We start from the raw sequence: 23,283 nt of genomic DNA on the forward strand, positions 1-23,283 counted from the left end.
GAAGGCAGGGCTTGATTGGGGGAGGGGGCCTTTCGGGCACCGAAGGTTTGGGCCGGGTGGTGCTGGGGGCCCAGGGCTCAGGCGAGCTGTGCACGCCCCGATTGACTGATATCGACCTGTACAAGGCTAAGGCTGCACGGCGAACGCCCAGCATGATGTCAACACCCCCTTTTGTAACGAGACGGGAATGTAATTTCTTCAACCTGCGCGGTCGCATGAGAGAGCGATGTGGATGCGAGGCAGGCCGGCAGGTCGGGCAGAAGGGGAAAGGAAGAGGTTATCGTCGACACATGGCATTCTGAGCTGTGAGGTACGTACCAGCCGGTTTGCTGGATAGTCTGATAGTCCATGTTAGATGCATACCTGCATGAGCGCAGGGGCCCCACCATCCCACCAAAGATCCAGATGTCCCCCAACGAGCCGGCGCTGGCTGGTGATTGGGCGCACGTAGCTTCCCGCTCTGGTTGAATTATGGATGATGCAGGGCCGACCAGGGGGTGGGCACGAACCCTTGTCCGGTGAATCGGGGAAAGGTTGGCGGAGCGAGACTGCTGGCTAGCAGACAGCAATTGGATAGGAATTGTGCTGTATCTGGGCCCCGAGACGGCCGACGAGGACGAAGAAAAGAAGAACAAGAACCAGACCCAGCCTATATCAATCCCGAGCTGCCCATACTCGGCCGCCTTCGTCCTCATACCTTGCCTGGTTGAACCTTTTCCTCCTTGCTCTCCTGCCACACCCTCCTCCTGCTCGAGCTGCCAGCTACGCGGACAAAACAAACACCTAGACGACCACGACGAGGTCCATCCATCTGCCTCCCAGCAACCCATCACATCTCCTCCCCTCCCCCCCCCAAAGATCCTAGAGACCACACCACCACAGTCCGTCAAGAGCTCGCAGGACCATCGTGACAGATAGAGCGTGTAAGTCCCAAGCCGCCAAGCTGGTGCCTCACCAAGACCACCAGTGCCACTGATCGCTATTTTGCACGCTCCGCCGGACATGGCTTGCCCGACGTCAGCACCCTCCTCGTGTGCGACCCGGCCGGTTCAGCCCGGGAATCCGTTGGTGGCCCGCGGTGGTGGCTGACTTGGATCCTGGCCGCCGGCTGACCCAGCATTCGGAAGACCCGTTATTAGAATCTGGACGCTGATCTTTCTTTCTGCGAGACACAGGCGTTTCGAGCTGCAATACCGCCCTGGTTTTCTTACCCACAGTCTCTCTCCCTCCCTCCTCGACCAACGCCGCGCTTTTACTAGCTCCGGCGGTTTTCTCGACACATCTACCCTCTCTGTATCATTAATGACCTAGATACCCCTCGTTGCACCTCTCCCATCGACAGACCCCTCAAACCCTCAGAATGGCCGACGCATCCAGCAGCGCGCCTCGGAACGGCGTCGTTGTGCCTCAGAACAAGCAGACATATGCCGAGTTGCACCAGATAGCAGACCACTTCATCGGAGGCAACAGGGTGGAGAATGCAAAAGACTCGAAAGTTAAAGATTTCGTGATTGCGAACAGCGGGCACACGGTCATTACGAATGTCAGTATCCGCCCGCCCAATTCTAGTCGAGGACCCGGCCGCAGAGACCATGGGCCGCCCGGGGGGAAAGAGGAAGGGGAAAGCTGACCATAACGCCGTGCACAGGTTTTGATTGCCAACAACGGTATTGCTGCCGTCAAGGAAATCCGTTCAGTCCGAAAATGGGCGTACGAGACTTTTGGCGACGAGCGCGCCATCCAGTTCACCGTCATGGCCACTCCTGAAGATCTGCAAGCCAACGCAGACTACATTCGAATGGCAGACCACTACGTCGAGGTCCCTGGCGGCACAAACAACCACAACTACGCCAACGTGGAGCTGATCGTGGACATTGCCGAGCGCATGAACGTCCACGCCGTCTGGGCTGGCTGGTACGTTCGGCTTCTCCCCAGGATCGTTTCGTGCAAGCAAGCCATTATCCAAACTTTGAAACTGACACGCTCCTGCGCACAGGGGTCACGCCTCAGAGAACCCGAAATTGCCAGAATCGCTCGCCGCCTCGCCCAAGAAGATCGTCTTCATTGGACCTCCAGGCTCTGCCATGCGCTCTCTTGGTGACAAGATCTCCTCTACAATTGTCGCACAGCACGCCGCAGTACCCTGCATTCCTTGGTCTGGCACCGGTGTCGACGAGGTCACCGTTGACGACAACGGAATCGTCACTGTGGCCGACGATGTCTACATGAAGGGCTGCGTCCAATCCTGGCAGGAGGGCCTGGAGAAGGCCAGGCAGATTGGCTTCCCTGTCATGATCAAGGCGTCCGAGGGTGGTGGTGGCAAGGGCATCCGGAAGGCCATGAGCGAGGATGGTTTCGAGCAGCTTTACAAGGCTGCGGCGAGCGAGATCCCCGGCTCTCCCATCTTCATCATGAAGCTTGCCAGCAGTGCCCGCCACCTGGAGGTCCAGCTGCTCGCTGACCAGTACGGCAACAACATTTCCCTGTTCGGCAGAGATTGCTCGGTCCAGAGGCGCCACCAAAAGATCATCGAGGAGGCACCTGTCACCATCGCCAAGGCCCCTACCTTCAGGGCCATGGAGGATGCTGCCGTCAGGCTTGGCAGGCTTGTCGGTTATGTCTCCGCTGGTACCGTTGAGTACCTGTACTCGCACCACGACGACAAGTTCTACTTCTTGGAGCTGAACCCCCGTCTCCAGGTCGAGCACCCCACCACCGAGATGGTCAGTGGTGTCAACCTGCCTGCTGCTCAACTGCAGATTGCCATGGGTCTCCCCCTGCATCGCATTCGCGATATCCGGCTCCTCTACGGGGTGGACCCCAAGGCTGCAACAGAAATCGACTTCGAGTTTAAGAACGAGGGCAGCGCCAAGACACAGCGACGACCGACTCCCAAGGGTCACACCACGGCTTGCCGTATCACTTCCGAAGACCCTGGCGAGGGCTTCAAGCCGTCCAATGGTGTTATGCACGACCTGAACTTTAGGAGTAGCTCCAACGTTTGGGGTTATTTCTCCGTCAGTACTGGCTCGGGTATTCACAGTTTCTCCGACTCGCAGTTCGGCCACATCTTCGCCTACGGAGAGAACCGACAAGCCTCGCGAAAGCACATGGTTGTCGCTCTCAAGGAGTTGAGCATTCGTGGTGACTTCCGAACCACCGTCGAGTACCTCATCAAGCTCCTGGAGACCGAGGCTTTCGAGGAAAACACCATCACCACCGGCTGGCTTGATGAGCTCATCTCAAATAAGCTCACGGCCGAGCGCCCCGACTCCACCCTGGCTGTCGTCTGCGGTGCCGTCACAAAAGCACACATTGCTAGCGAGCAGTGCTTTGCTGACTACAAGGCGGGCCTGAACAAGGGTCAAGTGCCCTCCAAGGACATTCTCAAGACCGTGTTCCCCGTCGACTTCATCTACGAAGGCTACCGTTACAAGTTCACGGTGACGCGGTCGAGCATGGACAGCTACCACCTCTTTATCAACGGTTCCAAGTGCTCCGTCGGCGTGCGTGCTCTCAGTGACGGCGGTCTGCTCATTCTGCTTGATGGGCGCAGTCACAGCATCTACTGGAAGGAAGAGGTCGGGGCTACCCGTGTCTCCGTAGACAGCAAGACCTGCTTGCTTGAGCAAGAGAACGACCCTACTCAGCTCAGGTCGCCCAGTCCCGGAAAGCTGGTCTCCTACTCGGTCGAGAACGGCGAGCACGTTGCCGCCGGTCAAATCTTTGCCGAAGTTGAGGTCATGAAGATGTACATGCCGCTCGTTGCGCAGGAAGATGGTGTGGTCCAGCTCATCAAGCAGCCCGGTGCCACACTCGAGGCTGGTGACATCTTGGGCATACTTGTCCTGGATGACCCCAGCCGTGTCAAGCAGGCCCAGCCTTTCCTTGGCCACCTGCCTGAGTTCGGCCCACCGATGATTGCTGGTGACAAGCCTGCCCAGAGGTTCTCCAAGCTCCATGAAACCCTTACCAACATTCTCGAGGGCTTCGACAACACCGTCGTCATGCAGTCTACTCTCAAGGAGCTTGTCGAGGTCCTGAGGAATCCCGAGCTTCCCTACAGCGAGTGGAACGCTCAGTTCTCAGCCTTGCACAGCCGCATGCCACAGAAACTGGACGCGCAATTCGCTCAGCTTGTCGAGCGCGCCAAGCAGCGAAATGCAGAGTTCCCTGCCAAGGCGCTCGCCCGTGCCTTCCAGAAGTTCTTGGATGACAACGTGGCGCCAAATGACGCCAACACGCTTCGCACCACGCTTGAGCCTCTTACTACCATTCTTGAGCTGTACAGCGAGGGTCAGAAGGCCCGTGAGCTCAAGGTCATCGCCGATATCCTGGAGAGGTACGCCGAGGTCGAGCGCCTGTTCTCGGGCAAGAAGCAGCAAGATGAAGAGATCATTCTTGCACTCCGAGACGAGAACAAGGAGGATGTTTCCAAGGTCGTCACGACCGTCCTCTCCCACAGCCGTGTCACCGCCAAGAACAACCTCATCCTTGCTATCCTCGACGTGTACCGCCCCAACAAGCCCAATGTTGGCAACATTGCCAAGTACCTGCGCCCCGTGCTGAGGATCCTGGCGGATTTGGAGTCCCGCCAGACCGCCAAGGTTTCCCTCAAGGCGCGAGAAATTCTCATCCAGTGTGCTCTGCCGTCGCTCGAGGAGCGGAAGGCACAAATGGAGCATATCCTGCGGTCTTCCGTCGTGGAGTCCAAGTACGGCGAGTCCGGGCTGGACCACCGGAACCCTGCCCTGGATGTGATCAAGGAAGTCGTCGACTCGAAGTACACTGTCTTTGATGTGCTGCCCCAGTTCTTCGCTCATGAAGATCCCTGGGTCGGGCTGGCCGCCCTTGAGGTTTACGTGCGCCGTGCTTATCGTGCGTATGTGATCAAGCAAATCGAGTACCATTCGGACGAGGCAGAAAACCCATCCTTTGTTTCCTGGGACTTCGTGCTCAGGAAGATGGGCCAGTCAGAGCTTGGGCTGCCCATCGAGTCTGCCGCGCCCTCGTCCCCGGCCACCCCCGCCACACCCGGCAGGGCTGATTATGGTTTCGGACGCATCAACTCTATCAGCGACATGTCGTACCTGACCCGCAAGGTCGGAGAAGACGCAGGGCGCCGCGGTGTCATCGTTCCCTGCAAGTACATGGACGATGTCGAGGATCTGCTAGCCAAGGCTCTCGAGATTCTCCCTCTCTCACACAAGGGCCAGGCGAAGAAGAACAGCCTGATTCCTGACCTCGCCGGCAAGAGGAAGCCCGCTCCCGTCCGCCGCGATTCTCAGGATGAGCTCTCAAACGTGGTCAACATTGCTGTCCGCGACTCCGAGAGCGGCAACGACGCTGACAATCTGGCCCGTATCACAGATATCATCGAGGGCTTCAAGGGCGAGCTCAACGCTCGCGGTGTTCGCCGTGTCACCTTCATTTGCGGACGAGCTGACGGCTCTTACCCCGCCTACTACACCTTCCGTGGGCCAACTTACGAGGAAGACGACAGCATTCGACACAACGAACCAGCACTGGCCTTCCAGCTGGAGCTCAACCGGTTGTCCAAGTTCAGGATCAAGCCCGTCTTCACCGAAAACAAGAACATCCACGTATATGAGGCTGTCGCCAAGGAGAATGAGGCAGACAAGCGTTACTTCACACGTGCGGTGATCAGGCCTGGTCGTCTTCGTGATGAGATCCCCACAGCCGAGTACTTGATCTCTGAGGCTGACCGCGTCATCAACGACATCTTCGACGCTCTGGAGATTATTGGCAACAACAACTCTGACCTGAACCACCTGTTCATCAACTTCACACCGGTCTTCCAACTGCACCCTCGCGAGGTCGAGTACTCGCTCCAAGGGTTCCTTGACCGCTTCGGACCACGAGGATGGCGTCTTCGTGTCGCCCAAGTTGAGATCCGCATCATCTGCACGGACCCCGCCACAGGCACCCCATACCCGCTGCGTGTGGTCATCACCAACACCTCTGGTTTCGTTGTCCAGGTCGAGGTGTATGCGGAACGCAAGTCCGAGAAGGGTGAATGGGTCTTCAACTCACTTGGTGGCACTACCAAGATAGGAGCGATGCACTTGCTCCCCGTGTCTACGCCCTACCCAACAAAGAACCAGCTCCAGCCCAAGAGGTACAAGGCCCATCTCATGGGCACACAATACGTGTACGATTTCCCCGAGCTCTTCCGCCAGGCCATCCAGAACTCCTGGGCCGAGGCTGTCAAGGTCACCCCCTCGCTGGCCGAGAAGCAGCCACCCGTGGGTGACTGCATCGACTACTCAGAGCTTGTTCTGGATGACACCGACAAGCTTGCTGAGGTCTCTCGCGAGCCGGGCACCAACACACACGGTATGGTCGGTTGGTTGATTAACGCCCGCACGCCCGAGTACCCCCGTGGCCGAAGGTTCGTCCTGATCTCAAACGACATCACGTACCAGATCGGATCCTTTGGTCCCAAGGAGGACCACTACTTCAACAAGTGCACTGAGCTTGCTCGCAAGTTGGGCGTTCCCCGCATCTACCTGTCTGCCAACTCGGGTGCTCGTCTTGGTGTTGCGAACGAGCTCATGTCTCACTTCAAGGTTGCCTTCAATGACCCCAACAAGCAGGAGGCCGGCTTCAAGTACCTGTACCTGGATGACGAAGCAAAGAAGCGCTTCGAAGGCTCCGTCATAACCGAAGAGATTGTCGAGGACGGTGAAAAACGCCACAAGATCACCACCATTGTCGGCAAGGAGGATGGTCTTGGTGTTGAGTGTCTGCGTGGTTCTGGTCTCATTGCCGGTGCCACCAGCCGCGCTTACAACGACATCTTCACTTGCACACTGGTCACCTGCCGCTCTGTTGGTAAGTCGCTCACTCGTTCAAAGTATAGCCTGGGAATCCTGCTAACCCGCCATAGGTATTGGTGCCTACCTTGTCCGACTCGGTCAACGTGCTGTCCAGGTTGAGGGTCAGCCGATCATCCTCACCGGTGCCCCTGCCCTCAACAACCTGCTCGGCCGCGAGGTGTACACCTCCAACCTGCAACTTGGTGGCACTCAGATCATGTACCGAAACGGTGTGTCGCACATGACCGCCGAGGACGACATGGCTGGTATTTCCAAGATTGTTCAGTGGATGTCCTACGTGCCCGACAAGCGTAACAACCCTGTCCCGATCTCGCCCAGCGCCGACCCATGGGATCGCGATGTCGTTTTCACTCCTGTCCCCCGACAGCCGTATGACGTCCGCTGGATGATCGCCGGTAAGCAGGAGGGCGACGACTTCCAGCCTGGTCTGTTCGACAAGGACTCGTTTGTCGAGACCCTCGGAGGCTGGGCCCGCACAGTTGTTGTCGGTCGTGCGCGCCTGAGCGGTATTCCCATGGGTGTCATTGCTGTCGAAACCCGGTCCATTGAGAATGTCACGCCAGCTGACCCTGCCAACCCTGACTCGATCGAGCAGGTCAGCCAGGAGGCTGGTGGTGTCTGGTACCCCAACTCGGCTTTCAAGACTGCGCAGGCCATCAACGATTTCAACTACGGTGAGCAGCTGCCATTGATGATTCTCGCGAACTGGCGTGGTTTCTCTGGCGGCCAGCGCGACATGTACAACGAGGTTCTCAAGTACGGTTCATTCATTGTGGACGCCCTCGTCAAGTACGAGCAGCCCATCTTCGTGTACATTCCCCCTCACGGTGAGCTGCGTGGAGGATCTTGGGTCGTTGTCGATCCTACTATCAACCCCGTGGCCATGGAGATGTACGCCGATGTCGAGGCCCGTGGTGGTGTCCTGGAGCCCGAGGGTATTGTCGGTATCAAGTTCCGCAAAGATAAGCAGCTCCAGAACATGGCGCGCAACGACGCCGTTTACGCTTCGCTTAAGAAGAAGCTGGCCGAGGCGCAAGCGAACAACGCAGGCAAGGACGAGATCGAGTCCATTCACAAGGAGATCACTGCCCGCGAGGAGCTGATCCTGCCTGTCTACACGCAGATCAGCCTGCAATTTGCCGACCTGCACGACCGATCGGGACGCATGAAGGCCAAGGGTGTGATCCGCGAGCAGCTTGAATGGGTCAACAGCCGTCGCTTCTTCTACTGGCGTGTGCGCAGGAGACTCAACGAGGAGTACATCCTGCGCCGCATGGCAGCCGCGACAAGCTCCGCCGGTGCTGTTACCAAGGACCCTGTTGCGCTCCGCAACCACCATCTCGCCAAGCTGCAGGCTTGGAGCGGGGTGCCCGAGTTTGACACCAAGGACCGCGAGGTGGCCGTGTGGTATGAGGAGCACCGCCAACAGGTTAATGACAAGGTCGCTGCCCTGAAGGTGGAGGCCACACAGGCGCACATCGCGGAGCTGTTGGTGGATAAGACGGCGTTTGAGGGTGTCCGGGCAGCGCTGAGCAACCTGCCCATTGCTGAGAAGGAGGCTCTGCTTAAGCAACTCTCGTCGTAAGCAGTGGGGTTCAAATTTCTGTTATCATTCCGTTTTGGGTTTTCTTGGGTGGCCTGTATGAAAAGATGGTGGCTACTTGTCATTTTCTCGCATGGCGTTTCTATAAAGGCCAGGCTCATGGTTCCTCTTTTTCGCACGATAGCAGCATGCTTGACTTAGAGTGAGGGTGTCCTACTAGGGGTTTTAGAGCAGAGGACTTTGTGTACAATGAGATGACACTGTTGACATTCATGAGAGTTTGACAAGTGAGATGACTGTGTTGTTAAGAAGTTTCTACCTGATGACTGTCTAACTTCTGTCTTGTGTGCCTGGAATGACCAACCACCAACCACTGGTTGTTGGGTGGTTTCGTTCTCAATCCGTATACATCCGAAGGTGTATTGTGCGGTCCTTTCACACAGTGGTAAACGCTCAAAGACTCAACTCTAGATGGCACATAAAGGCATGCATACGTGAACACCGGATAAGGATTTCACTTTGGGTTACTAGAGTTCTCCACCTCCAGAGGCCGGACAAGTGATACAGCTGCTTGGTGTGATGAGGACTCGTGTTCCTCATGGAGAAACAATTTCATTATTCCAATTCTCTGAACATAGTCCCACGGACTATACTCATGCTCCAAAACCTCTTAGACCCGCGTTCCAAAATTCCACCGCCACGATTTTCTGGCCCATAGGAAACTTCAACAAACGTGGAAGAAGCGCACACTAAGCCAAACAACAGTCATAGAAGTAAAGTGAACTTCAATTAAGGGCTGTAGAGATCCTTTTTCTTCAGTTCGTCCAGGATTTCCTGCTCTCCAGTGCCTACTGCTAGTCAGCATTTCTCCTAAATTTGTCCAACTCAGATACACTAGGAAAAACGTACTGGGTCTCCCTGGTGGTACTTGCTCATCCACAACGTTGACCTCCCGTGACTTCTCGATGGACAGGGTTTCCACCTCATCGGCTTGGCGATTCATGTCACTGACACCCACGGTAAAAGTATAGACCCCTGCTTTCTTAATCGACAGGCCAGAAAAGATGAAGTAGATCCATTGGCGTGGGGCTTGACTGCTGCTGCCGCTGCTGCTGCTCCCATCGCCCGTCTTATTCTGGCTGCCCGGGGGTTGGGATTCGAGAAGCTGGCCGCTTGCACTGCGATTCCCATCTATATTGGAACCGGTCGCATCAACCCCATTACTGCCGGTGAGCATCAATGTTGCGAAGATATCCACAGGCCTGTCTCGAAAGATTTCAAGAATTCGCGGACTGTCGGTACGCGCCACCAAGGGTGGAACGAGCCATGTCCCAGCCCCGACCCGTTCCGGCGGCTGGACCACAATGCAGACCCGAGAACTAGATTTCTCAGCCTGCGAAGGGGAGTCGGGGTTGTCAGCTGGTGCTGTATCCGACATGTTGAGATCAGATTGCAGGGTTTGCGTGCACAAGCTGTATCCTGAAAATGAGAAGATTGAAGAGGCTCGTCCTAGCGCTGGAAAGGGTGTGTGAATGGTTTGGTGCCAGTGATGTTGTGCGATGCTGGATACGGAAGTCTCAAGCTAGTCGCTGATGAGACTTGCCAAAGGAACTCGTGAGAAGAAACTACATAAGTAGGTAGGATATATGAAATGTGCGAACAAAGAGACCTGATTCGAACGGTGGCCAACACCTCCGCCGTGATTCACTCACATATGTGATTGATGCCATCTTCAGACAGCCAGCCAACCAATGCACCAACTGGCCTACTTGTGAGTACCGAGTTCCTTTGTGAACCAAGTCATCTGCCAACTGACCGAATGGCACCTGTGTACGCGGCTCGATGTGAACAAAGACAGAATTTCAACAACTGCAGTATTCCAAACAGGAATACCAAGACAAGTGGAGCATGGGAACAACATTTGAAAAGGAGATCGAGGGTTATATTCTGAAGGTGAACACATGATTCCGTGGGTGTGTCCACTTGACATAATACCCGCAGCCATTAACATGCTCCGAAAACTCTCGGGTGATCTCACTATACATGGCTGAATACATCCCGAGTCTCGCGCGCCCCTGGACAGAGCCGCACCCTCATCGTGAACCGTGGCCACTCGTTGCGGAAAGACCAATCATAGTCACATCATCTGCTCTAGCCTCTATCTAGTGGGCTGCCACCCGTTCCTGGTATCTCCACGGTGGTTTGTGGGCTTTGGAGGACGGTTCCCCGGAGCTCGGCATGACCATGTTCTGGACTTTTTGCGCCTGTGATACCACATCCGCATGTCAACAGGCGACGCATGCCGTCCAACAGAATTCCAACGCGACCCTACCTCCCATTTTCTGTGGTCAGAGGCGCTTATGCCTGTATTTATGTGTGCAAGAGGCGCACGAAGACTCACCAAATATAGTGGCTTCACCTCTCTAGTAGCGTCCAGTTCGCCCTGTTGCGTCAAGAACCCGACGCCTTGTTCGAACTCAGGCGCTCACCATTACCTTAAATCTGTCAAAGGAGCACTGTGAGCGCCATTCCGAGGCATCCTACACACCCCGGTTTCCTCATCGTCTCGTAGCCATGCAAGGAAGGTAGGTAACTTGCACAATGCCTAGAGAAAAAAAGTAAGTTTTGCAGATAAGCGGTGACTCGCGGAACAGGCCCGTCCGTGTGACAACATACGTGGAAGTACCCCATCACACAATGCTTTATTAGTGATACAGTAAGATAATGAGGTAATGATATGCTTGCAAAAGTAAAGATCTGGAAACGCTGACCGGGTTGGTGGGAATCAGGGCTGACGGTGGCTGGCGCCTTGTCGCCATTTTCGGGACCCCAACGGCAACTGCTGTGCATGGTTCCAAGATCCCGTCCCGTCTATCGCATGATCTATGCACCAAAGACCATGTACCTGTGGCTCCCAAAGCAGTGGCAACGGCTTCCCCAGCCGAACAGCTCACTTGTGCAGATGCCTGCGAAACAAGCCTAATACCATAGGGTAGCAATTCCCTTTTGCATTCTACAAAATTCAAAGAGCTGGTAGAGATTAGAAAAGTCAAAGAGACTGATACACGTGCTCATATACAGGGTATAACTACATTACAGCGAATCTTGAAGTCGAGTTTACCAAACTTCCATTCAACAACGGATGAAGTAACTCTTGAGCCAGGGACCTCGGGAAGGTTCGAGCAGGGAATTTGCTTTCCACAACTAGTGATATGCTCTTGATTTGCTGAGTGGTAAAGAATTTCACATATCAGTGAAATGATCACGAGTAAATTTGCCACGTTCACGGGGCCATGCGTTTGTGGGCAAAAATGCAACCAGCTCAAGCAGGCACGAACCACTCTGACGACTGCCCGCAGACGTAACGTTCTGGACCAGGGCCACGTCTGGCTGCATTTGAGGGCATGTTAACCTCAAATACAGGCGTTGCAGGGTCCACGCATTTCTTCTGCGAGATCCGGTACGGCGCAAAATTCCAGATTGGCACGCTTTGCTTGTGGCGTGCATCTGCATATGCAGGGTCCAGATCCGCAGCGGTTCACGCTGGCAGGCTGGCAGCCGAAAGTGGAACCGGTCTGTTGAGGGCTGATTCCTTTTTTTCCTGTCCAGAGACGAAGAGGGGAAAACCCCTCCCCAAAAGAAGAAGGAGTATCATTGAGCGAGCGCCTCTGTTACTGTTCTTACGTCGACGTGTTCCCTACGTAGGAAAGCAGCCAACGTATTTTTCCGGCCGGCCATCACCAGCACTGGCATGCGATGTCAGATTGGACCACCAGATCGTGTGTGAACGCCACGGATGCGTCGTAGGAGAGATCTCCTCCGAACGGTACCGTCGCGGCGTGTCACACGATTCAATATATGGCTTAAGATGGTGAACCATCAGGAAACCACCCACTTAGCTAGCACTGGTTTCTCCTGCGGTCGGATGTCGGCTACGCGGCCTCAGCTTCGCCTGCCCCTTCAACATCCTGTATGGAGCACCTGGGCAACCTCCAAGAGGCCAACCGCCCGATAGCTTCTTATAGGATACTTGACTTCTCGACCTCCTACAGGACCACTGCCCTATGAGATAACCTTCGACCCTAGAAGAACTTCCCATATGACAAGGTGAGCCACAGGGGCTCTTTTATTAGGTATGCAAGTTTTTGAAAATGTGACGGCGTTATGGTAATACCATAGGTAACAGCCAAACAGCTATAGACAGGTCATACACGTCCTAATACGTTCTATCAAAATGATGCAGTGGATCGTCAGGACTTCATCGATCTCGGAGTTAACAATGCAGCCTCGAGGGTGTCATTCATTTTTAAGCTAAATCAAATGGCCTCATCTTGGAATCGGATTATGAAACCTTGGAGATTGTGGAAAGAAACATTCTCATCCCCCCATGGTAGTGCCTGCAGTCCACGGGTATGAAACCACAGAATGAAAGTAAATAAAAAGAATGGTCTCGAATATGTCATTTCTTTTAGATATCGCTTTGTCACGTACACCAGACTCGTCAGTAAAGTTAGACAGTGGATTCCATGTTACAGGATCTGTAGCTACCCTAGGGTACCTCACAAAGCTATTGTGTCCGTTGTCTGTCTAGGTCTGGAAGATTCAAAGGGGATCAGGAGGTAGGTATGAATTTTCATATATTATATGTATCGCTCGTCACGATCGTAACAGAATGCACAAATTTAATTCTGCCAACTTCAGATTATTCCATCATTTGGCCACCAATAACATTGAAACCTGGTAAATGGACACAGGCAGGTACTCTTAACTCAAAATCACAACCGAAACACCTCATATAAGCAAGAGTACGTCAGATCAGCGGCACCTGGTACTACGAAAATGACCACTGGCATGCCGGTTCAAGAAGAATCCCGGACCCCGCGTGAGTCTGTAGGTGACTGCCCTTCTCATATTCACATCCATGCTCCTCAGCCGATCAATCTAGTAGTACTAAGCCGTCTGCGGGCGGTCCTGGAGATTGAAGAAGAGCATTACATTGCTCACGGCCCGACAATAAAAACAACAGAAATTGGCTGCGGCTTGTCCGGTACATGGGGCAACGACCGGAAGCCTTCAGAAGTCGGGCACACTGAGTGTGGTAGTTCAAAAAAGGAACAGGTGGTTAGTCTAGTCAATGGACTGAGCGAAAAAGTATTCGGCCGTCGCATTACAATTTGACAAGGGCCATTCAAATATGATCAAGCTACCCTTAGGAAAACGGCGGACTGCCAGCCCGTTGTAAATTGTGTGTGTACCTAGGTATTTAATACCTGTGATGTCGTGAATCCAAATGTCTTTGGAGTTTCTTACATTATCAAGCTTTGAGAGGACCCCACAGCTCTTCTGTGTATAGGCTTAAACACTGCTCGCATTTGCCGCACTTGCCACACCCAGGAGGCACCCTCCTACCCTTGTAAACGTCGAGAACCCAATCCTCGGTCTCGTGTCTCTGCTCCCACCAGGGTCCAGTTCTCAGGTCATACTTGTCTGGCGCAGTAGGAAAGTCGTGCGAGTGCTTCGCCGGCGCCCGATTGGTCAGCGTATAGACATCCAACCCCGCCGCTTTAGCCACTTCGACAAGTCTGCTAAAGTAAACCTTATTCACCTTTGGTTCCGGTCTCCTGACGCGCTCGTTATATGCCAGCCGAACACGCTCGATCTCTTCGAGGTAGATTGCTTTTAAATCTGGCAGGAAGGCCCGGGACTCATGAGCAGTGGAAAGCTTGTCAGACTCGTCTTCATCTGCTGAGTTCCACCCTTCCTTCCAGCGCCATGACTCAATGACATTGATCAAGGCGTCTTCCAGCCAGTCGAGGAAGTTGGTTCCGGCTCCTTGCATATAGCCACCTCCTGAGCCCCAGAACACGAGCCTCTGAGTCGTTTCAGGAAATGCTGTTTCGCGAAACCACTTGACAAAGTATTTGCGATAATCCTCTTCAGTCCAATTTTGGTCCTGGTCTGATGCGCTGTAGAAGCAGTCCAAATCTATGTCTTCGATATCCATAGCCACTGTCTTCAGATTGTGTCTGGAGCCGTTGAGCTCTTCGTTTCGGTAGACGGAACATCGATACCCATGGATCTCACGATGGTCGTATGGGCCGTAGAACATGAGAGTATGTAAAGACTTGTTATGTGCTTTGCAGAGACATTTTACGATCGTGTCAGCATTGTCCAAACAGTCGCCAGATTGACCTGCACGAAGCGTAAACGTCTCTAGGGCTTGCGGGGCGCGGGGAAGGGCGTCGCGGAAGGAATAAGGCATGTAGCCGCAGTCGTCAAGGAAGATATGCTTGACCGTAGAAGACCGCATAGGTATCAGGGTTTCTGACTCGAAATCTGTTTCGTCGTCCCTCGAGGTGTACGCGCGCCGCAGGTCGTTGTAATAGATCGAGGCGAGATGAGGCAGGCGCAGCAGCGCAGAAAACATTTCCATGGACTTGTTCGTTCCATCCAACGGATTCCGATCGGCTAGATCCGTGTGTCGTGTCGTCATCCACGTGTCCGACTCGACGCCAACGGCAACACTTTGGATGTTGCAGAGACCAGCAGGCCAGTGGCTGTCGTGGAGGATGCTTCCCTGGATCAGTCTTTTGAGCCAGCCAAGCGTGGACGTTTCCCTGTGCTCGTGCGTGATGAATTTGATGTCCCTGAGTCTTGGGCAATATGCAATGAGGAGCGCCTTTAGAAGTCCGTCGTAGCCGGTATTGAAATGCTCATGGGCCTCGGTGTATATTTTGTCGTCATCGTCGCCAACCATGGCAAGGAATTGACCTTGGACGTCCACGAGATACTCATCCAGCTCACCATCTTGCCAGTTCCATGAGACGCAGTCAACATGCTCGGCTTCTTGTTGCAGAGAATGGTCGAAACGAAGTGGTTTCCAGTCCACCCAGCCTTTGCGATCATACCAGATCTCGATTGATCGAACATGCCAGGCGAGGATTGGGTCACCACGTCCACAGACGCTGCGTAGCAATGTCGGGATGGTGGTGGGGGAGATGTCTGATGCCACGCGGTACTTGCTGAAAGCTTCTTGGTGACAGTTCAGAACCCGGCTAGAGCATTCTGCAAGTCTTTTGCAGGTGAGGGCAAAGTTGAGTTGCGATTCGTAGGGAATCACGTCGATGATTTGATAGATGAGATCGATTGACAGGTCTGTAATGAAGCACCCGTCGCGACCCATCATCGCGGAGCCCAGCGGTGAGCCCTGACTCTCGGTTGGTGAAGCCATGGAGGACAGAACTCGTGAGCTGTATCAATGCTTGTCGTACACAGATGGAAGTGCGATGTCGAGCTTTTTAATTAACAACAAGGGGAGTGGGGACGGGTAGGAATGGCCGCTAGGCATCCATCGCTACTGCAGATATGGCCAAGCTCATCTGAGTCTAGCTGTCCCGTGTAACCAAAAGTAACCTAAGCCCAGCCGTCTCGTTTCCCCGTGCAGGCAGCTGCCGCCAAAATTTGCTGACTGGCTCAAGCGGTATCTTGATGTGACCTGAGAGACACTCTGGTACCCTAGGGTACTAGTGTTGCTCTTTCTCACATGTGTCTCTGCTCGAATTCTACCAATTGCACGCCTTTAGGCTCCTTCCAGGCACGCCACCTTGGAACATGAGCGGGAAAGCCGGGAGATTAGTGCTGAGACCTAATTATTATAATAATCACCGTAGACATCTGGCAACCAATACGCACAGCACAGCCTTTGCTATCATCGGTATAGTTTGGAGGACTCGGATATTGTAACAAGTAGAATTAGTAGTACCCTGTCGACTTCAGGATGTTCTGAACAAAGGCAGCTTGGAGTGTGAAAGGGGATAGTTCAACTGGAAACTGGCCCCGTACTACGCAGAGCATGCACGAGACCTCCAAACTTGCTTGCTACTTTGACGCCTCCTCCTTGCCATCACCATCGCGTTCCAACGGCGTCCCAGGCACACTCACGCCTACAAGCGACCCTTGCCAAAAGAATATACCCAGCCCAGCGGTCGTCACAACGATCGTGAACCTCAGTAGCCAGCCTACTATCCTCCCATACGAGAATATCCAGCTCGCCAGCCACTTCACGACGGGCGTCACCAGCTCATCCTTCTCCCTTTCAAGCTCCGGATTTATCGTGCATATGATGCCGACCAGGGCGAGGAGCACCAGACCTAAAAAGACGCAGGTCAGGACCTCAATGCAGGCTAGTAGGATGGAAATGTCCTTGGTTGTTTGCAGGACTTGGAAGCCGGCAGCCACCAGGGGTGTGACCTGTTCGAACGCCTTGTTGATTTCTCTCGAGTAAGGAATGCCCATCTTTGGATTCGGACATGCCGCGATACTCTGTCGGATATGGGGATTAAAAGATTATGAGGATCAGTGACTAGAAGATGGCACGTTCGTTTAAATCTCGTGAAAGCGATGGGATCCAGACCCATCCAAGCTGCTTCATACGGGGCCAGCATCGACGTGTTATAGCATGTTCCTTGGGTCAACACACCCATGCGTACCAAGTGATGTCATGGCGGTGCAGGTTGGGGCTGATGCATGGCAAGCAGGCACTCGGGCAGTGGGATTCGAGGCGCGATTGGAGAAAGGTCGATAGTAGCGCCACACCTCCGAGCCTGCGATTGTTCCGAGTGGCCGTCCGACATCAGACTTGTTAGGACGCCTAGCTTGGCCAGCCACTCGAACGTTGGTGTGGCTGTTGATGCGATAAACCAAGATTGATGAGTAAATGCAACGGAAGCCCATATGCACGCCCAGGCCGCTGGGAGCGCAACGTCACGCAGCGTCCCCGTCAAATTCGGCGTGGCAGTTGCATTAGCAGGTCGTTGTCGTAGAGTGCATGGAGGTAAACGTGGGTGACCTCTATGATCGTCGAACCTACTATTGGACTACCTGGGCACAAGAAACAAGTTGCGTGATGCTCAGTGACTAACCCGAAGACAACAGACACTGTTCCCGCGCTGTTCACAGCGTTTTGTTTTAACGCCTCTGTGACAGGGTGGCCCAGTGGCCCACACAGGTATTACACCACCACTTTGCAGAGTCCAGTAGACCATCTGTCTGGATGAACAGTTGCCTATATAGCCTCGTTGCAGCCGCCATGAGGACGTGGTCATGTCGGCCCGAGGGCCGGCTTGAACACGACCAATAAATGTGACGGTGTGCTCACTGTGTGGGCATCTTGACACTCCTTTGAGATAGACACCAGCACAAGTCTTGTGAGGGGGTGAGGGGACCTCTCAGACGGTGCGTCAGTGTCGGAACATAATAGGACGTGTGTATAACCGAGGCCGCCGTCCCGTGGCTTCTTCAAGTGATTATCATCCTGGATTGGGCACTAGGCAACTGCGGCGGCTTGGACGACAACTTATGGACAGTTCAGAATCATAGCGTTGCAGCATTTGAATGTTGCGCGAGCTGATGAGTCCGTCATTGCCAACGCACCAAACCTGGTGTCAAGATCGAAATCAAAATTGGAGCTGGTGAGATGGAGAACGAAGGGTTTCTTGTCCCCACGCGCAACCAACAGACGCGCCGTCCTCTCCATGACTTCGGTTGTCTCTTGCGTGCGCCCCATCGTGTTCAGCCTGAGGAACTTGCAGACGCCACACTCTTGATCCAGAATGTCGTCGACTAGACCTGGTGTGCTTCGATCGGAGTCGGCCAGGTCGAGCGCCTCCCTCAATAGAGCGAAGCTGGCGGTGGGAATGCCGGCCCTCCACTGCAGCTCCGCCATCCAGAAGAGCTGGCCAGCATCGCCTGCCGCGTTTGGTTGCTTGAGGGCTGTTACTTCCTCCAGGAGCTTTGCGGCCTCCTCCGTCTTGCCCTGACCCAGGAGAAGTTCTGTCAGGGCTAATCTGATCTACACGGCTGCATCCGGCGTGGCATCAGATTCAAACTCTGCAAGACTTTGGCGCAAGGTCTCCTCGTCCCATTCTCTGTGGCTGCTGGTAATACATTTGGATAGGACTGTCGTGCCAACATTAAGGCTGTTGCCGTTGTCGTAGAGCTTGGCCCCTATGGTTGTGACCAACTCGAGGTAGTGTTGGAAGAAACCTCGATTGGGTCGGGATTCCAGCATTTCAATGTGTGATGACCACACGGAATTCGGAGGATGAGAAGGCCCTTGGATCTCCAGGTTAATGGCAGGCACCCATGCACCGCATCAGGAGGCGCCAGACTTCGAAACAGGTGTCGGACTGGGGATACCTCTCGAATGAGGACAAACGGGCCACGAGCCTCCAAGAGACGGCCCGAGTCGTCCAAGCTGACAAGTGCTTTCAGGCGCCTCGACGCGTCACGGATATCTAAGAATGCCTTGTGTGGATCGTGGTCGCAGGAGAGACTTTCTAGGCCCCCAAGGAACAATGGAAAGAATTTGTCGTCCCCTTCCCCAGCTCTTTTCGGCTAGCAAGCCCGGCCTTGCTTGGGCCTACCGTGAAGAGGACTCACGCCTCAGTATCAAAGAGTGTCCTCTCGAGCTTCTCGAGGTTAACAGGGGCTCTAAGCCGAGTTGGACGAGGAGACACCTGTTCTTGACTCAGAATGGGCTTGCCTTCACTTGGAAGGGGAGCAGCTTTGTGGGCTGCTTGCCTCGTTGCGGGATTTATTCTTCAGGCGGCGAGCAATACGTCGCTCGTAGTTGTCTTGCATCTTCCCCGGCCAGAAGTCGCAGGCAGTCCCTTGGGCAGATATTATCTCTCAGGCTTGACGGATGTTGATATTCTTCCGGATGCCCCATTTTCGGAAGCGGCCCTGGCATTGCTTTTGCCTTTTTAGCTCCTGCCACAGCGTTTCAACAAATTGAGCGGCATTAGCTCTGGAACTCACGTTGCTTTGAGGCCATCCTCGCGCCTTACGATGTCCTCTACTTGCTTGAGCGGAAGATTCTGCTTCCAGTAGAGCGATATAATCTTCTCACAACACCACATCCACTTGTGATCTTGCGCATTAGGACGACTAGAGATGTCCGTAGGAGCCAGCGCCTGGCTCTCGCTTCCGGCCGGCGTGGGAGATTTGTGCAGACCAACTAAAGCTCCGCGCGTGCGATTGGGACGTTTGTGCTCTTTACTCTCCGCGAGTCTTAGGGTTTCGACTACTTCAATGTTGGGGTTTCAGTAGGCATGCAGTAGGCCTGGGTAATAGGAGGGCGTGAGTGCCATGCAGCAGCTTGGATTGGGTTACGCTATACCATATCGTGGTTCTAAAGTTCTGGTCCTCTGTCGGCGTTCGCTCTTGGACCTCACAATCGTTGATGACATCTCATTGCTGTTGCACCAACACAGTTGGTAGTCCCACAAGAACAGTTAGCAGCGGCAAGGCTGACGTACGTGGTATGAAAATACCATGCTCGCCAATAGCGGGTTTCAGCCCGATGAAACTCGAATTTTAAAATGCAAGGCTCGGCGTCGAGAAACACCAAGCTGACAACATCACCGCCAGGCGAAGGTTCGTTGTGAAGACCACTGAGTTTAGCTCTGCGGTGAACTGGTTCGCCTGACCGCCTCCGTCTAGATGCTAGCCACTAATGGGTGTGGCGTGGACTCCGCCGCATGCAATGTGACTTGCACCACACTTCTGGAGACAGTCGGTAGAGTATCTAAAGACCCACCCACTGCCCGTAAGGGCCGGTCGATAGTCTTTTTGGCGATGTGTAAATGCTCCTAGGATCTGTTTGTTGCTGCTTGCTCCAGATGACAAGAACAAACGAGTAGAATTATGATTTGTTGGTACCTTCGACAGTAAATGCTCCTCGACCCAGCAAGCTTGCCTATAAACAGACCATGCTGTGCCCTGGGGCTGATTTCGGCCATATGAATTTTCTTGACAAAATCACTGAGATTGCTCCAGCAAGGGGACATCTGGAGCCAACATAGCACCTGTTCGCAACCCCTTGCCACCACTTGGTGGGCAGAGCAGAGAAGACAACAGTGTCCAGAGGGGAAAATAAAAAAAATATGAATATATCGACAAAGAAGCGGGAAAATAGCATGGAGATGCTTTTTGAACCCAACCTCTTCTGTTCGAAGAGAGACTGCAGGCGCCGCAAGAGGCTGATAGACTGCCCCAAAACAGCTCTGGCTAGCTAGACAGGAAGGCCGGCAGCTGAGCGAGAGGACTCTTGCTTGGCGAGCAGGCAAGAACCTAGGGTTTACCCCTCATAAACCACAGCCCCGGGCATTGATTGCCCTGACCGTAACTGTTGGGAGGAGGCCCTTGGGCAATGATGCAGCTGGCTGTGCGGGCGGCGTCAAGCAAGCCGGGCGCTGTAAAGGAAGGTCGATCGCCCTTGACCGGTCGTAAGCGCAAGGATGTCGCCAAGCACATTGGATCAGATATTGGATCCTTTCGGCGGTCAATGATACCCTTTTCGACACTGTAGGCTCGCAAGCTCGTCACCCCTTGTGCTTCGCGAAGGGCTCGCCGAGCGGGCCATGTATACGGCCTGATGGCATGTCAGCATGCAACAAGCCTGGAAACAATGATGGCAGGCCGGCGGAGGCGTTCTCGTGTCCGATATGGCCTGCTAGGCTGCCGGACAGCCATGGTAGCGAGGTCTTATCCCGGGGCTGGACTTGAACCCGCCTCAGGTCAGCCGCACGCCTGGAACGATATGCGATTTGGCTGCGAAGTCGTCAGCAGAAGCCTTGTCCTGGTGTTAGATGGTGCAATCGGGACCAGTGGCCACAACTGCCAGGCAGAGTGGCGTCCACCATCCTGTGATCAAGACGGTGCCGTCGCTAATAATGATACCAAGAACGCGAAGGTGATAGAGGCGACGGCTCGACGGCTCGGGCGGCTGTCGGTCGGATTACCCAGCTCGGGATCGGACTGGATGCCAAGCTGGGGGCAGCAGGACCGGAATTGCGTGCTTGCGTGCCCTGGAGTTCGTCCCACCGCATGAGAAGTCGACAGTCATCGGATTGCAATTTTCAGGATCGTGGAGCCCGCAATACTCGTGACGCGCAAGTGAAGCTATCACGCCATCGGTCTTGTCGCCGGCGGATATCACTGCCAGGCTGCCAGGAGGACTGTATGCATGTCAGCAGCTTGGGGCCTTGAGGCCCATCTGTCTGGAATCTGGATCAAGAAATGGGCGGACCCCCACGCCCCCTTGATGCGATACACAGTACAGACACTGGCATGCCAGGCTTGTTATCTCGTCAAACTTACTCCGTACTCCATATGTCCTCCTCCCACGTGCCTCGGCTGACCTGTCGAAGATCGGGAGGTCTGAGGTGCAGTTCCGGGAGCTGTATCCAAGTATGGGCCCTAAGGCTGGGGCGAGATGCATGCGAGATACTCGGTACTGTGCATGAGTGTATGATCTGGGTTTTGTACATAGCAGCAACCCCCGCCGGGACAGAGCTTTCCAACATTGATGTGCATACCAGAGCACTGATCTGCCTCACTCGGGACTTTTGGCTGCAATATGTAGCCACAGATGACAGTAATATGGTACCCCGAGCAAAGACCCTGCCGCCGCCAAGAATCAGGGGACACCCAAGACAGCTGAAGGGCGGGAGGGTGGAGCTGCAGATCAGTGTTCGTTGACTGTGCCACACGTTCAGACATTGAAGGCAGTGGACAGTTGTTTCTTGCCCGCCAGGCCGCATGTTTACTGATATCTCTGGACACAAGATCGTCCAAGAGTGACCAGTGACCTGTGACCAGTGACCACCCTCTCAGGGATCCTTTCAGGGGCGGGTATGCAGGCGGAACCGGAGGGGCGGCTCGCGGCAGTCTGGTATGGAAGCCCTGGGGGTGGAGCTGTCAGTTGGCGGGTATCGGGGCGGCATCTCGGGCGGCTCAACGGCTAAGGCAAGGCGTGATTTTGGAGGAGAATTTGCAAGTGGAGCGGTCACGTCAGCCCTCCAGCAGCCAGCAAGTCCCGTAGACACTTTGACTCATTGGTAGCAGAGTTTGACTGCGGCCCGAGACAAGTCGAATTGCTGGGCAGCGGACGTGCTCGAGTCGACGAGTCGGGGCGGGGGCAAAGCCTAGCAAGACTGAAATGTCAGAACGTGCAAAAGGCGATGTGGGTGTGGACCAGTGCTTTTTCTGGGGAACGGGTTCTGCTGTACTACTCCGTACGGAGGTATGTAGTGGCTACCTAGGTAGGTACCTGCCTGCCCAGATAGGGCTGGATGCAGCTGTGAGGAGCACTTCTGTAATAAGTACGGAGTACAAGCGACTTGTGGGGAGGGCAAATAAGGTAAACAGGGGGCTCGATGATGTGCTCTGCGCCAGGCCTTTCCCGGTGGGCTTGCGGGCTTGACGGTCGATCCCAGGCAACTAGGTACTCCGTAGTGTCCGACAGTGTGTACTACGGGCGAGGACCTGTCTGGCCTGTCTGCCTGTGTGGCCTCCTGATGGTGCAATCGGGGTGGTCGAGCAGCAAATGCCCAAGCCCCCATCCATGGCATGGCAATGGCAATGGCATGGCGTGGCACGCCCTGGCTCGGCTCGTTGTGGCAGTTCAGTGTCAGTCCATGTTGGGACAACAAGCAGAACAAGTCATCGCCGGGTCTTTCGACTGACACAGCAAGAGTCAACAAGACCAATAGTTGCGATAGCGTGTATAGATACTCAAGATACTCTACCGTACTTGGACACACTACGCAGGAGGATGGCCAGGGTGGCAGGGTTGGGTGGGGCATGGTACATCGCGGGGGGTAGACGGTACCAGGCCGCCTGGCCGCCCCCATAGCCTGTTGCTGTCTTGGCCTCCTGCCCGTTTGTACCTAGTACATGCTTGGATCTAATCTACTTACCCAACCTGTACGACCGCCGCTGCGAGGGGCATGGGCTACTGCACTCACACCCTGGCCGATTCGCCATTTTGCCGCTCCATCGCACACTGCGCACTGCGCACCTCCTAAGCCTCTCTCT

General features: G+C 54.6%; 3 protein-coding genes across 3 annotated transcripts; 1 reads left to right on the plus strand and 2 right to left on the minus strand.

Annotated features, from left to right (window-relative positions):
• The first annotated feature begins 522 nt into the window (after positions 1–522).
• KVR01_004267 (acetyl-CoA carboxylase ACC1) lies at positions 523–8,869 on the plus strand. The gene is made up of 5 exons (XM_044784098.1): positions 523–923; positions 1,176–1,543; positions 1,649–1,914; positions 1,997–6,855; positions 6,911–8,869. Exons 2-5 carry the CDS (start codon positions 1,361–1,363, stop codon positions 8,443–8,445), a joined length of 6,843 nt encoding a protein of 2,280 aa, XP_044646431.1. The 5' UTR covers positions 523–923; positions 1,176–1,360; the 3' UTR covers positions 8,446–8,869.
• A 323-nt stretch (positions 8,870–9,192) lies between these two features.
• On the minus strand, positions 9,193–10,269 carry KVR01_004833 (uncharacterized protein; the record flags this gene model as incomplete). The annotated part of the gene is made up of 3 exons (XM_044785889.1): positions 10,116–10,269; positions 9,313–9,796; positions 9,193–9,251 (listed from the first exon to the last, which is right to left on the minus strand). Exons 1-3 carry the CDS (start codon positions 10,131–10,133, stop codon positions 9,193–9,195), a joined length of 561 nt encoding a protein of 186 aa, XP_044646997.1. The 5' UTR covers positions 10,134–10,269.
• A 3,448-nt stretch (positions 10,270–13,717) lies between these two features.
• On the minus strand, positions 13,718–18,147 carry KVR01_004835 (uncharacterized protein; the record flags this gene model as incomplete). Its single annotated transcript, XM_044788416.1, has 4 exons — positions 13,718–15,653; positions 16,286–16,676; positions 17,923–18,024; positions 18,117–18,147. 4 exons carry the CDS (start codon positions 18,145–18,147, stop codon positions 13,718–13,720), a joined length of 2,460 nt encoding a protein of 819 aa, XP_044646999.1.
• Between the last annotated feature and the right edge of the window lie 5,136 nt (positions 18,148–23,283).

The sequence above is a fragment of the Diaporthe batatas genome (assembly GCF_019321695.1).
Source record: "Diaporthe batatas strain CRI 302-4 chromosome Unknown Contig00004, whole genome shotgun sequence".
Classification (NCBI taxonomy): Eukaryota; Fungi; Ascomycota; class Sordariomycetes; order Diaporthales; family Diaporthaceae; genus Diaporthe; species Diaporthe batatas.